The sequence below is a fragment of the Bos mutus genome, chromosome 3 (assembly GCF_027580195.1).
Source record: "Bos mutus isolate GX-2022 chromosome 3, NWIPB_WYAK_1.1, whole genome shotgun sequence".
NCBI lineage: Eukaryota > Metazoa > Chordata > Mammalia > Artiodactyla > Bovidae > Bos > Bos mutus.
Genome location: NC_091619.1, coordinates 87,210,712 through 87,226,037, shown reverse-complemented (window position 1 = coordinate 87,226,037; position 15,326 = coordinate 87,210,712). Strand labels below are relative to the sequence as shown.

Here is a 15,326-nt window from a genome sequence, read left to right as displayed (position 1 = left end):
AACCAACAAGGACCTACTGTATAGCAAGGGGAACTCTGCTCAATGTTACGTGGCAGCCTGTATGGGAGGGGAGTTTGGGGAAGAATGGATACATGTATATATATGGCTGAATCCCTTTGCTGTCTACCTGAAACTATCACAACATTGTTAACTGGCTATACTCCAATATTTTTTTTAAAAAAAAGGTAAAAAATAAAAACAAGATGGTAATGATACCCAATGTCTGGATGAGAGGTGGAAAGCCCATTCAATTACTCACATTTCTCAGACCCCAGATGTTTGGCAATACATTGGAGAACTTCCCCATGTGACCAGTAGCATTTCCTGTATTTTGCTGGCTGTTTATGTCTGAGTTGAAATGCCAGTATTAGCCTTATTTCAGTCTTATAAAACAAATTGATCTGACCTCAGAAATTCCAGGAGCTACTTGAAAAGATCATGAATTCTGGAGCTATATTTTGGTTTGGTTTTTGCCTCATTCTGAAAATAAGATCCCTCTGCTCAGCTGATATCGGTTATTATAAATATCCTCCTTTCCTCAACCATGTGTATATTGTTTTTCCAAAGATCTGAGGGGCAGTAGCCTTTGGTGTGTAGGATTTTAGGGAAGTTGGCTAATCAATACCCTAGTAAGTAATTAACCATATTTGAATGAGAATCAAGTGAGTTGTCTTTTTTTTTTTTTTAGTTTCAAACATTAGATAGATCCCAGACTGTAGATGTCTTTTATTCCAACTCCCTGAGTAATTTTATTACTCTCTAGGTAATACAGGTTGGTAGCTCCTGGATGAGATGTTTGCTGCTGCTTTTTTCCTCTTATTTTTGATGACTTATCAGCCTGGGGTAACCATACAGGAGAAGGTGAACTGGTGAGTTGGCCAAAAGCTTCTGCGAAATTTGCAGTTTAAAGGGTTACTTAGCCAGGAAGTGAGCTGCTGTCTTTTTTGCAACAGGCTGTTATAGGATGGAACTTTATTACTAATTCAGTGAAGGACTCCATGCTATTACTAATTCAGTGAAGGACTCCAGGTCAGTAAAAAGAGCATTCACTTGGTGTCAGATAGGCCTGTGTGCAAATCCAAGCCTTAGGAGCTGGGTCATCTGGACTAAATCGCCTAATCTCTTTTCACTTGTTTCTCGACTGGTCAAATGAAAATGATAATACCTCTTCTGTAAGAGTTGCTTAGCACAGTTCTGTGCTAAGTTGCTTCAGGCGTGTCCAAGTCTTTGCGACCGCATGGACTGTAGCCCACCAAACTCTACTGTGGAATTCTCCAGGCAAGAATACTGGTGTGGGTTGCCATTTCCTTCTCCAGGGGGTCTTCCCAACCCAGGGATCGAACCTGAATCTCTTTTGTCTCCTGCATTGTCAGGTCGGTTCTACCATTAGCTTAATGAACATGAAATAAGATCCTGGATATAAAATATATTCAACTTAATAAATGATAATTCTCTTGAATGATATTGAACAATTTAACTTCTGCTTGTCCATTTGTGAAGTATAAGAATACACATCTCATAGTGTTTGGGGGAGGATAAAATTAGATAAAGTATATAAAATTATCTTGGTAAACACAAGAGACTATAAAGATACTGAGTCATTTCATTCCAGAAAGTCAACCTTTTGCTATGGAGTAATGAATGGATGAGATATTTATCTATGTATGCTGCATTTTATGCTTTCCTTTTTCTTGAATATCCCAAACTGGCTTCATGTGTTTTTTTTGTTGTTGTTGTTAATCTTAACATCAAGTATTTTGTAGTGCTTAAAGAGCCTCTTATTTTGCCTGTGGGATAGTTTTAAAGGAGTCCCTCTCTCCTAAACATTGAAAATTTCAACTAGAGCTATTTTATTAAAATTCTTGTTGGATTATTCAATTTTGAATCATTATTGCTTTTAAATGCTAAGCGAGAGATTTCCTTTAACTAACAACAGTTCAGAAGGGGGAAAGGCATTTTTACAAGCAGTTAATTTGCAACTTGTATTTCAAGCAAATACCATTTTGAAAAATCAGAAAATTCATCTCTAATAATTAGAAGATAAAAGGCCAGAGAACTGTGGTAAAGGAAATCTCTGCTGAGATACCCTTAATTATAAAAGCTTATCATTGTAATCCTTTTTGAAAATGAACAAAGAGTCTTGATGTTTGATGAACTTATCAAATAAGACAGACCAGTGAAGAGGCAAATTTGAAGTCAAGGCAAAAGAGAACCAATTAAATATGTTGCAAAGTGCTGAAGTAGGAAATCAAAGGTCTTGTGTCTAATGCCAGAGTGTCTGACCCTGGCTTTGCAAACGCAAAATTACATGGTGAAATAACTTGACTGGGTTCAAATTCTGGCACCAGCATGTACTATCTGTGTGATCTTAGGCAAGTTATTTAAGTTTTCTGGGCTGTAAAGTGGGAGGCAAGTAACAGGAACAATTAAGTGCATAAAAGTACTTAAAATGACCCTTGGTACTTAATAAGCATTCAATGACAGCTGTTACCAGGGGTGTTCTGTGACTGTTATTGTCATTTTTTGGGGTATTTTCTTCTCTCCAATGGTTGATAAAAATGAGAATAAATTTGTAATGTGCCAATTAGTATGCATCTTTTGGATTAGTCTGTGATTTCAAACTTTAAGAAAATTTAACAATGGCAAAATAAATAACTATTTTTCTCAAATAAAATCTTATATAAACACTAACATTGAAAACAGATGGTATATATTTACATTTTTAATGGCATACATTTACTTTTATAAGCTCATATTTACCATTATTATAAACAATACTGCCTGTGTGTTATTACACCATTACTATAAATTCTTAGAAAAACGGAATTGCTTGAGAAAAAATATTTTAAGATAATGTTGATGAAAAGACATTATAATATTCAGCTCAAAAATCATGACTCTCTTTTATGTGTTTTATACAAAAGATATATTTCAGCATGTGTGTTGCTTTAAAAAGTTAAAAGATTTTTTCCATCCTTTTAAGTTACTGAGATTTGTTTTACGACAAAGAATATGCTCTTAGTGAATATTTCACGGGCACTTCAAAGTGTGTTCTTATCTGTTGTTGGTGCAGTTTTAAGTCATTAAGCTGGTTGTTAAAGCTGCTCAAGTTTCACCTCCTTGTCTAACAATTACTGAGGGAAAGATGCTGCAATCCTCAACTATATTTTGCATTTATCTGTTTCTCCTTTTAGTTCTGTCAGTGTTTGCTTCATGTATTTTGAAGCTCTCTTCTTATCTATCTATATACAGGTTTATCCACAATTTGCCCCTTTATCATTACAAAAGGCCTTCATATCCCTGGGTTGTGCATGGTGATTTTTTCCCCCAATATTTTAACTTATCTGACTCTTTATATTTTGCAGTATGACTCATGCAGATAACATATAGGTGGGTCTTACTTTATTATTGAGTCTAACAATCTCTGTCTTTTAATCATAGTATTTATACCACTTATATAAGATATAATTACTGATACTCATGGGTTTGGGTTTACCAATTTTCTATTTGTTTTCTACTTGTCCCATCTGTTCTTTGTTTCTGTTTTTCTCCTTTTTTGTCTTCTTTTGGATTTTTTTTTTCTAATTCCAAATCACTTATTAGTGATTCTATTTCATTTATTTATTTTGGCTGTTACTCTAAGCTTTGCAACATTCATCATTAACTTATCACAGCCTACCTTCAAATAATATCATATCACTTCTAATACCATTATTATTTTTCCTGAATAACTTCTTTTGACCTTTCTTATTAAGGTCAGAATGAATCTTGGTGAGAGAATGACCCGTTTTTATTAGTCAGAAGAGCTCTTTATCTTGCCTTTTTTGAAGGATATCTTTGACAAATATGAAATTCTACATGAAAAGTTCCGTCTTTCCCTTCCACATTACTTTGAAGATATCACTCCATTATCTTTGGCTTGTATAGTCTTTGAGGAAAAGTCTACTTTGTTATTCTTTGTTGTCAAACTTTTAAAAAAAATGGACTCAACTATTTTATCATTGATTTCCAGCAGTTTGATTATGATGTGCCTTGGTGTGATTCTGTGGATTTATAGTTCACATCAAATTTGGGGGGAAATTTGCCTTTATTAATTCAAATATGTTTTCTGCCTCATACTCTCTTCTCTCCTTCTGACTGTAGATATAGTCTATTACTTCATATTATCTTACAGAGCCCTGAGGCTCTCTTCTTTTTTTAAAAATTGTTTTTGGCAGTATTTTTTCTCTGTTTCATTTTGGAAATACTATCACATCTTCAAGTTTACTGATCTTTTCTTCTGCAATATTTAATCTTTTTTTTTTTTGGCCCATCCAATGAATCTTTCATTTTGGTTATTATAATTTTTCAGCTTTAAAAGTTTCATTTGGTACTTTTTTGACATCTTTCACTTCTCATAATGTTTATGATTCCCTTTAATATACTTAAAATAACTCTCTTAAAATCATTGTTTGCGACTTCCATCACTTTTATTTCATGTGTCTTTAGAATTAGGAAGGACTTTGACATCAAATTGAATCTACTCATGTTACAGATAAGGGAACTGAGTCCCAGAAAGAGAAGTGGAATATTAAATAACAATCAGTCTGTTTTCTCTAGGCATTTTATGAGTATTGACAAATTCAACCCTTATTATTTTCCTCTGAGATTGTTGTAATTATTATCCCCAGCAGTTGAGGGCCAGAGAGGAAACAAAGCAATTTCATATGTAAGTCACACAGCTTCCTAGTGCACAGTCAGGCCTTCTAATTCCTAGATCGATATTATTACACCATTATTGCTACCCTCACCCATCAGAAAAAAAATCTTTTCAAAACTGAGCACCCATTTTGATAAGCACTGTTTACAACACCTAGGACATGGAAGCAATCTAAATGTCCATCGACAGAGGAATGGCTAAAGATGTGGTACATATATACAATGGCCAGGCAAGAACACTGGAGTGGGTTGCCATTTTCTTCTCCAATGCATGAAAGTGAAAAGTGAAAGTGAAGTCGCTCAGTCATGTCTGACTCTTAGCGACGCCATGGACTGCAGCCCTCCAGGCTCCTCCAACCGTGGGATTTTCCAGGCAAGAGTACTGGAGTGGGGTGCCATTGCCGTCTCCGACAATGGAACATTACTCAGACATAAAAAGAATGAAATAATGGCATTTGCAGCAACACAGATGGACCTAGAGATTGTTATACTGAGTGAAATAAATCAGACAGAGAAATATAAACATCATATTATACCACTTACCTAGATGGGTGGGATGGGGTGTGGATGGGAGACGGATCCAAGAAAGAGGGAATATATATACATATAGCTGATTCACTTTGTTGTATAGCAGAAACTGATACAATATGGTAAAGCAACAATACCCACATTTAAAACAAATAGCACAAATGAACTTATTTACAAAACAGAAATAGAGTCACAGATGTAAGAAAACAAACTTAACAGTTATCAGAGGGGGTAAGTGGGAGAGGATAAGTTGAAAGATTGGGATTGACATATACACAGTACTATATATACAATAGATAACTAATATGGATCTGTAGTACGGCACAGGGAAATCTACTCAATACTCTATAATGATCTATTGAGAAAAGAATCTAAAAAGAGTGGATGTATGTATGTGTATAACTGACTTAATTTGCTATATACCAGAAACTAACACAATATTATAAACCAAATATACTCCAAAAATATTTTTAAAAGGTAAAAAAAATTTATTTAATTTGGAATTAAGATACCCAAAGGCTTTTATACCACTTCCAATCTAACATTTCCACCAGTGAAGAATGAACATAAGTCCCTTGGGGCGGGGGGTTAAAGAAATACAAGTGAAGATCTCAAACATACAGAATAATTACATGGGTCTGTTTGTTTCTCTAAACAGATGAAATAGGCAGTGGAGCCTAATGAAATTTAAATCACTCTCCTCTTTTTTATTTTATTTCATGGGCATCAGAGTATTCACCAAAGTATCTTGGGCCAGGGCCATGTGAATATTTTCTGTAGTTGTCCAGATGACTGGAAATCAATATGTATTCAGGCTACATGAAATTTCAGCTAATATAAACAACTGCAGTAGTCGATGTGACTCAAAATGAGTCTCATTACTATGGACACTTTATTTCTTTCGGGGTAACTAGTCTCTAGCTGTACTTCAAGCAGCATTGGGTGTGGGCTTTGATGTGCGATCAACCTGGTTTTAAATCCTGGCTTCACCTCTTAGTAGCTATGGAACTTGGGTAAGTTGCTTAAACCCTTCAAGGCTAACTTTCTCATCTATAGAGATAATACATATTTCATGAGTGCTTGTCAAGAGTTAAAAGAGTTCACATAAAGCACTGATCATAGAAGCTGACACATGGTAAGCTTTTAGAAAACTACTCTTATTACTTTATTTCCTTTTTGTCAGCAATCCTTCACAGTATAAATTGAAATGTTTTCTAAAAATCTTCCAATACATATTGGAATATATGTTGGAATGTTTTCCAATATGGAATTTATTCTAGTATATATTGGAATGTTTTCTAAATATGTATAGTTCAATGTGGAATTCTATGTGTACCTGGAACACAGTAGATACTTTTTTTTAAATTCATTTGTTCATTTATTCATTCATTCATTTTCATTCAAAGGAGTCAAAAAAAGTCTTGGTGTGAATTCTTGCTTCACCACTTACTATCAATATAACTTTAAAGCACATTATCTCATCTTCCTCTGAATCTGTTTTACTTATCTATAAAATAGATATAATATTCCACAGGAGTCTGATAAAATTTAAATTATATAAGATTGAATGAGATGATATATTCATATGAAAGTTTTTATTGAATTCCCACCGTATGCCAGGTACTGTGCTCAGCACTAGGGGACCACAGTGATCAATAGAGTCATGACCCCCTACCTTGCAGAATTTGCAGTATAGGGGTGGACATAAAGTGTGGGAGGTTCTACATATGTGGGATTATGTTAGCAGAGGGTAGGTGGGCTTTTCTGGTGGCTCAGCAGTAGAATCCAGCTGAACTGCAGGAGCGACAGGAGACCCAGGTTCAATCCCTGGGTTGGGAAGATCCCTTGGAAGAGGGCACAAAAACTCATTTCAGTATTCTTGCCTGGAGAATCCCCATGGACAGAGGAGCCTGGCAGGCTGCAGTCCACAAGGTTGCAAAGAGTCAGACATGACTGATGAGACTTAATATGCACGGTGGGATGCAGAAAACCATCTGGAGGAAATGAGACCTAATGGAACTGGGACAGTCTGGGCAGATGGATGGGGTGTGATTATTCCATGTGGAAGAAAGAGTGTTATGCATATTGTAGGAGAACCTGGAAAAGGGTCAGAACTAGAAGTTCTGTGTGGAATTCTATGTGTACCTGGACCACAGTAGATACTGCTCATTCATTCATTCATTTCTTTCCATTCATTCATTTAATACATATTCCAGATATGCTTATGGGCTTCCCAGGTGGCTCAGTGGTAAAGAATCTTCCCACAATGAGGGAGATCTGGGTTTTATCCCTGGATTGGGAAGATACCCTGGAGAAGAAGATGGCAACCTCTCCGGTATTCTTGCCTGAAAAATCTCATGGACAGAGGAGCCTCATTGGCTATAATCCTTGGGGTCGCAAAAGTCTAACACAACTTAGTAACTAGACAAACAAACAAAAAAAAAAGAGGTATGGTACATAGCAAACAAAACAGATAATGTCCTTCCTCTCATGGAATTTACAGTGTAGTGATGGAATCAGTCAATAAACATGTAAACTGAACGTTTCAGTAAAAATTGTGGTAAATACTCTGAAGGAAACAAAAAGGGTCCTTTAATAGAGGATGTCAGAGCGAAAGGCTGTTGCTGAGCCATGAAGGACGCTGGGATTCTTGACCTCCAGAGGAGAGGAATTCAATCCAGGGCCAGGGACAAAGCTTGATTGCTCAGAGCTTTTGTGTAATAAAGTTTTATTAAAGTATAAAAGAGATAGACAAAGCTTCTGACATAGACATCAGAAGGGGGCAGAAAGAGTGCCGCCCTGCTAGCCTTTAGCAGTATGCTATATACCTATCAGCAAGCTGTTAATTAGAGAAAGGAGATGTCTCAAAACTCAGAGTGGCACCAGATCCCCCACCCGCAACATGCATTTTGAGATAATATTGGCACAAGGTGAGTCATCCCAGGCCATAAAATGATTGACATGAATCTTGAAGAAAGGCAGATTTCCAAGCAAATGTATGGTTTCATTAACATAGATTAAGAGAACAACTGTATGAGTAAAACATACTGGTTTGTCAAGTGGGTTCTGAGTCTTAGGTGGAACCAACTTAAAGACAGAGTCTAGGTAAATACATAGTTCATTAACATAGCTTAAGAAAAACATTTCCATAAGAAAAATGCATTGGTTAGCTCAATGTTTGAGAAAAGTTAAGTTCAGGTGGAATCAGGTATGTGTTATGGCAACATAGAATTTTAAAAGACACCTTTTCAAATTTGTATAGAGAAGGGGGAAAAAAACTTGTAGCTTTTTCCTTCTGCCACTTAAGAGAGAGAGAGAGAAAAAAATGTCTAACACGTGCAGCCTATTTCCTCACTTGCACACCCCTGGCTTTCCTGCCTGTTACTTTCTCTAGAGCAATCTAAAAATAGGCAAGTGGGGGGTTCTCTGTGGAGGTAGTTAAAATTTAAGCTGAGAGATGAAGGATAGTGAGGAGGGAGAAACCATGTGAAGAGCAGGGAGAGTGGAGAAGTCAGTACACACTAGGAACCCCAGGGGAAATGGCTTGTCAGGTTCAAGGACCTGCAGGACGGGGACAGCATGAGATCAGAGGATTGTGTCCCAAGAAGATGTCAGAAAGGTGGTCAGGGGCCAGATCACAGAGATCCTTTGGCACCTTCATGAGGAATTTGGATTTTAGTCTATGTGTAGTGAAAAACAAACAAAAAATTACATGGAATGTCTTCTATAGGGAGGGTATTATCTGATTTCTCATTTTAAAATGTGTCTGTGCAGAGCAAAGATTGGAGGAAACTGAGTGGACCATCTCAGACCATGGGAGGCCAAGCAATGATCTGGGTGAGAGATAATGGTGTCTAAAATTAGGACAAGGCAGTCTAGATAGGCAGAGGGAAAGATACTGGAGATACATCTTGAAAGCAAAACCGACAGACATTTCCAAAGGACTGGATACGGGTGTGAGGGGATGAAAGGAATTAAAGACCACTGCTAGGTACCTGGCTTGAGCAAGCATGTGTTAGGGTGGTTCTGATTACTGACATGGATAAAACTGAGAGAGGAACAGGTTAAAAGAAGAAAATTAAGGGTTTAAACGTGGAGCCATTAAGTTCACCATGCCTGAGAGGCACTTGTGGAGATATAAAATGGGACAATTGAATAAATAAGACAAGATTTCCAAGCTTGAAGATCTCAGTCTAGAGGCATTACCACAGATGGTATGAGAGGCCCAGGAAATGGATCCTACTTTCTCAAAAATGAGAAAAGCCAAAAGGCAAGACTGTACCCTGAAGGATTCTAGTTTTCAGGGACATCAAAGAGAACTGGCCACAGAGGTAAGAAGGGAGCAAGGAAGTCTGGTGCTGAAGAAGTCCAAGAGAAGAAATATTTCAAGAAGGAAATGCTGGTTAACAGAGGGCAATTAAGACCAAGCCAGAAAGCTTTCCACTGAATTTAGCAACATGGAGGTCACTGGAGACTCAGCACTTTGGAAGTAAAATTTCCAATACTTGTTTCATGAGGTAAATTTCCATGGAACTGAATGGGAGTGGCTCAAGGTTGTATAATTAGTGACAATCAGCCTTGAATATAAGCATAGCCAATTTATTAGGATGACCCACTGGAAGTAATCGGGGTTGGGCTTTCTGATCTTCTCACCTGGGATGGGTAGCTAATTAATTATTCTGTGATCTACATTGCTAAGATGGCCACATTCAATTCCAGGTTTTAGGCCTTTTGCCCGATATGTCACCCTCTAAAAAGGCAGGTGGGAAGCATATCACTAGTCTCTGGCACTCCACAGAGTGGGCATTCAATCTGTTTTTGATGAAGATGAAGAGGTTTGATGAGCATGTCTGGGATTGAGAAGGTTATAGAGAAGAAACTAGCATGCATGTCAGGCTGATGCTTAGGGCTTTGCATATGTAATCTTATTCCCATATTCAAAACAGTCTCACAAGTTTTTACCATCTCTGATTTTCAGCTTTAAATAGCAGAATCTGGATTATATACATCTTTGGTATACTCTAAACCCCTTTCTGTTACATCAGTGTTTCTTCAACTGTGCTGTATGGTCTTATTACATGAAAAAAAAAATGACCTATGGTCAAAAATTGGGTAACTTCTGGATTAAGTAAATTAAAATGCAGAACTTCTCAGTGCCTTTTAAGTATTACTGGACATTTACATCTCCAAGAGCAGTATGTTGTATGCGGTTTATCCAACTCTATTTGACCAGATAACTTTGCTTCTTTTCCTTTTCCACCTCTAGTGCATAATTCAGGAAGCAGTACTCCACAGAGCACATTGTGCAGAGTGAAAGGAACCCTACACAGACCACTATGTTTCATTGTGTTGATTCTGTAGATGAAAAACTTAAAAGCCTCTCTGGGTTCTTCTCAGAGTGGCACAGCAAGGTAGATGCCAACTAAAGACTAGAATCAAAGACTCCAGAATCTTACTGTTTGAGTAAATTTTCAGTAGCTTGGAGATGCTTTCAAACTATTTGCCAAGATTAACTAGGCCACAGATTTATTAGTGAAGTAAGCCAGAAAGAAAAACACCAATACAGTATACTAATGCATATATATTTAGATATATAATTTAGAAAGATGATAATGATAACCCTGTATGTGAGACAGCAAAGGAGACACAGATGTATATAACAGTCTTTTGGACTCTGTGGGAGAGGGCGAGAGTGGGATGATATGGGAGAATGGCATTGAAACATGTAAATTATCATATGTGAAATGAATTGCCAGTCCAGGTTCGATGCATGATACAGGGTGCTAGGGGCTGGTGCACTGGGATGACCCAGAGGGATGGGGAGGGAGGTGGGACGGGGGTTCAGGAGGGGGAACACATGTACTCCCGTGGCAGATTCAAGTCAATGTATGACAAAACCAATACAATATTGTAAAGTAAAATAAATAAACAGAAAAAAATGTTCCTTAAGTAATTGAAAAATTGATACAGTTCTTTTGGAAAGCCATTTGGCCATATGTGTCATAAACTTTAAAACCATTTGTATCCTTCAATTTAGCCATCTTATTCTACAGGATGTATCTTCACTAAATAACTTAGAATACAGAAAAACTGGGTGCTCAATACTCTAATTGTTTAATGTTAGTGGAATGGAACAATGTGCAGTCATCATAAAAATTTATATTTCTCTGATAATATTAAATGGAAAGATAAACATATAAAAATGTAATAGTATGACCTCAACTCTTTTATGGAAATAAAGAAGGGAAAGAAACAGAATTAATGGTGGTGGAAAGTTGGGACAATTTTTTTTTTTAATAATCTTTTCTATGTTCTCTTAAGGAGAATGCATGACTTTCAAAATCTATAAAAAATAAACTACATTAAAAAATTCATTGGCATAAGAGAAAACGCCAGTCATATTGATATTGGCTAAAAGGTTGGAGCCCTGTAACGACTTAATGAATGGTCCTTGTGTTCCTTCTGTAGCCTTGCTTCAGTGATAGCATGACTGTATGTGCCTCTGTCTAGACATCATGTCACAAAGCTTTTAAAACTGCAGCAACACAGCACTGCTCTGTCTAAACTTTTGCTTCCATCCATTAATACTGTTTCCTTCCATTTTGACATCATAATGCGGTCTCTGTGGGCTTACAATGACATTATCTTGACAGTTCTACAGTGAGACGCAGAACTGATGCTGTAGTCATTTTCTGCTCCCAAACCTCTGCCCTTGTAACTTCTCTCCCATCTTTTGGTGATTAGAACCCTTGCTTTTCTCTGTGTTTCTATGCTTCAAACTTTTAATATTAGGACAATCTATTAGAAAAATAACATATGGACAAAACTTTGAGCCATCTGAATGTCTAGACACCAGAATTATTTAATTAGATTCTAACTGGAAATTAAGTTCAAATAAATTTCTAAACAATGTCCTTCTATTTTCCATAAACTGGTTTCATTCTTTCCATGCCCTCTAATTCTCCCTCCTTCCCTCCCTCCCTTCCTTCTCCTCTCCTTCTCTCTCCTTCTCTCTTTCTCCCTTTTTTCTTTTCTTTACTTTCCTAAATATTTACTGAGCACCTTCCCTGGGTCTGGCACCATGATAAGTGCTGGGAGTTCAGTAGCAAACACGTGAACAGTACAAGTATCCACATTCATACAGCTTATGATCTGGTGGAGATGGCAGAAACTATACAAATATTATAAGTGTGCTAAGTTTTGAGACAAAAATGTGCAAACATTGACCAAATCATGTGAAGAGAGATATCTCATCAGTCAGAGTGCTGAAGAATGTTTTCCTAAGGAACTGATGTTTATGATGAGGCTGAAGACACCTAGGAATTAATTAACCAGGAGAAAGATACTTGGATTCTTTCAAGACTGGGTTTCCAGATAGGTGTGATCAACAGAACAGTGGGGTCCAGAAATTCGGGACATAATTACAATTTTAAAATGATGGGTCATGAAATAAAAACTGATTGTGAAGGAAAATGAAAACAGGGGAGATCTTATTGCTAGAGAGAAAGCTTAGGAGTCAATGGAGGCCCCAACGAGGTCCAAGAAAAGTTCATGGGAATCCTTGAGTATATAGAGATAGAAGGAAAAGAGGCTGTGGAGCCCCAAATAACTTCATAGGTGACCCATGAATTAGTCATTTGGAAGGGAAGCTGTTTCAGAGAGCGAACGTCCAGGATGAAATCATGGAAGATAATGGAACAGAGAAAAGAGTCACTCAAGAGGAAGAAAAGGAACAACTGAGAGCAGAGAGCATTGAGTGATTCATCTATAGAGATGCTGAGGTCTCCCAGGGTGATGAGAGGAACTGGAGTAGAGAGGAAGATGATAAACTGAATACTAAAGTTTTCTTTGAAAGGACGATAGAGCTGGTGTTCTATACTAACATCATTTTATAAATCAGAGTTTCTCAAAGTGTGGTCTGCAGACTGTAGGCAGTCCCCAAGATCTTATGAGGGCAGCATCTGGGAATTCAAAACAATTTCACAATAATCCTAAGATATTATTTTCTCTTTTCACTGTGTTTATGTTTGCCCTGGTGGTATAAAATTAATGTTGAATAAAGCAACTGTGGCCTTGACACATATCAAGGCAGTGACGTCAAACTTATAGGAAAGGAGTTGTTTCACTTAGAAAATTCCTTAAAACAGTTAAAATTGTTAATTTTATTAAAACACAATCTTTGAAAACTTGTTATTTAAATATTATTTATGGCCAAATGAAAATAATGCATATAGAACTTCTACTGAACCTGAGTATGATGACTGTCTTGAGAAAAAGCAACTGTTTGAGTTAAGTCAAGGTTGATATCTTTTTGCTGGAACACTGTTTTTACTTGACAAAATGACTGTTAGACAAACTACTGTTTTTCAGGCTAAGATAATTGGGAGACATCGTCTCAAAAATGAGCAGAGGGCCTATTACTTCCAGGAAAACAGATAGCATTATTTGTTACCAATGACAAAATTTGGGCTTTCAAAAGAAAATTAAAATTTTGGAAAACATATTCACTACTATGAGCTTGAGATCACTGTTAATATTAATAAATTTGACTTTAAAATATCTTATATTGAAATATGTGAATATTTTTAGGATACATGCACTCTGGGAGCCATTATTTTCTCAATTTCCAATGTTTGCTGTTATAAAAATTATGTATGGATGTTGTTGTTGTTTACTTGCTAAGTCATGTCCGACTCTTTTGAGACTCCATGGACTGTAGCCCACCAGGCTCCCCTGGGATGGCTTGCCAAGATCCCCTTGCATGGGATCTCCCAGGCAAGAATACTGGAGTGGGTGCCATTTCCTTCTCCAGGGGACCTTCCCCACCCAGGGACTGAGCATGTATTTCCTGCACTGGCAGGTGAATTCTTTACCACTGAGCCACCAGGGAAGCCCATGCATGGGTACTGGATCCATTTAAAGCATACACAGACCAATGAGTTTTAATGTAACAGAGAATTTAAAAATTCACCAACAGGCTTTCAGTTTACAACTACAACTAACATTTAAAAAATTACTGCTTTTAAAGTGTTGGTGTAACATCAAAGAACATCCACAATTATCTGAGAAGACTATTAAAACACTCCTCAACTGCATTACTTTTTCAACTACATAATTGTATGATGTTGGAGTTTCTTCATAGATTTCAATTAAAGCAACATAAAGCAACATATTGAATGCAGAAGCAGAGGTGAGAGTCTAGCTGCTTCCTATAAACCGGGCATCAAAGAGATTTGCAAAAACATAAAACATAACACTTTTCAATAATTATTTTTCTTGGAAATGGATTTTTAAATAAATATACATGGTGACATGTAACAATTTCACAATGATTTTAAATGGGAAAATAAACACTTCAAAATTTCTTAGTTTTGATTTTTAATTCTGTGACTATCAATAGGTCTAGTCCCCTTAAATAAAAGCTCTTCAGGGTCCTCATAATATGTTAGTGTATAAAGGGTTCCTAGGACCAAAGTTTGAGAACCAATGATAAATGTGAACACCACTTTCCTGAGGATCCTACAGCTTCCTGTCTGGGGTTGCAGCCTAGGGGGACATCATTCCTTTTGAGGAGCAGCTCATGGCATAATCAGACTGAGTTTTGAAGCAGTACAGCATCATCCTTGCATATGGTAGAGGCACAATATATTTTTATTCTTTATTTCTTAAAACTGTGATTGACTGAAGGGCAAACATGCACAGTTATTTTTTTTATTTGCTTAAATTTTACATCTCAAAAGTGATGCATGGAAATGAAAAGAGTTCTCGGGATGGAAGCTGGTGATGGTTGTACAACAACAATGGTTGTACTCAATGCCACTGAACTATACACTGAAAAATGATTATGGTAAAGTATAAGTTTTATGTTATGTATATTTTGCCACAATAAAATATTGGGATAAAAAGAGCAATAGGCCATATATCTTTTGTTTTAAAAACAGCACATGCAATTTTTAAGAAGGATGATAGAATTAATCAAGTATTGGAAATACCCCTGCAGCCCAGGGTTCCAAGTAAAAACTGTGCCTTTATGAACGTTCCTCTCATTTCCTTGCTCTATCCCCATTCCTACTTCCGGATAATTTGAAGGTTAAGGGAAT

At 36.8% G+C, this 15,326-nt stretch overlaps 1 protein-coding gene across 1 annotated transcript in view; it reads left to right on the top strand.

Annotated features, from left to right (window-relative positions):
- The first annotated feature begins 792 nt into the window (after positions 1 to 792).
- C8A (complement C8 alpha chain) overlaps positions 793 to 15,326 on the top strand; it is a 71,448-nt gene continuing 56,914 nt past the window's right edge. Inside the window, exon 1 of the mRNA XM_005903331.3 lies at positions 793 to 869. Coding sequence (XP_005903393.2) covers positions 793 to 869 — 77 coding nt within the window. The remainder of the gene's footprint in view (positions 870 to 15,326) is intronic.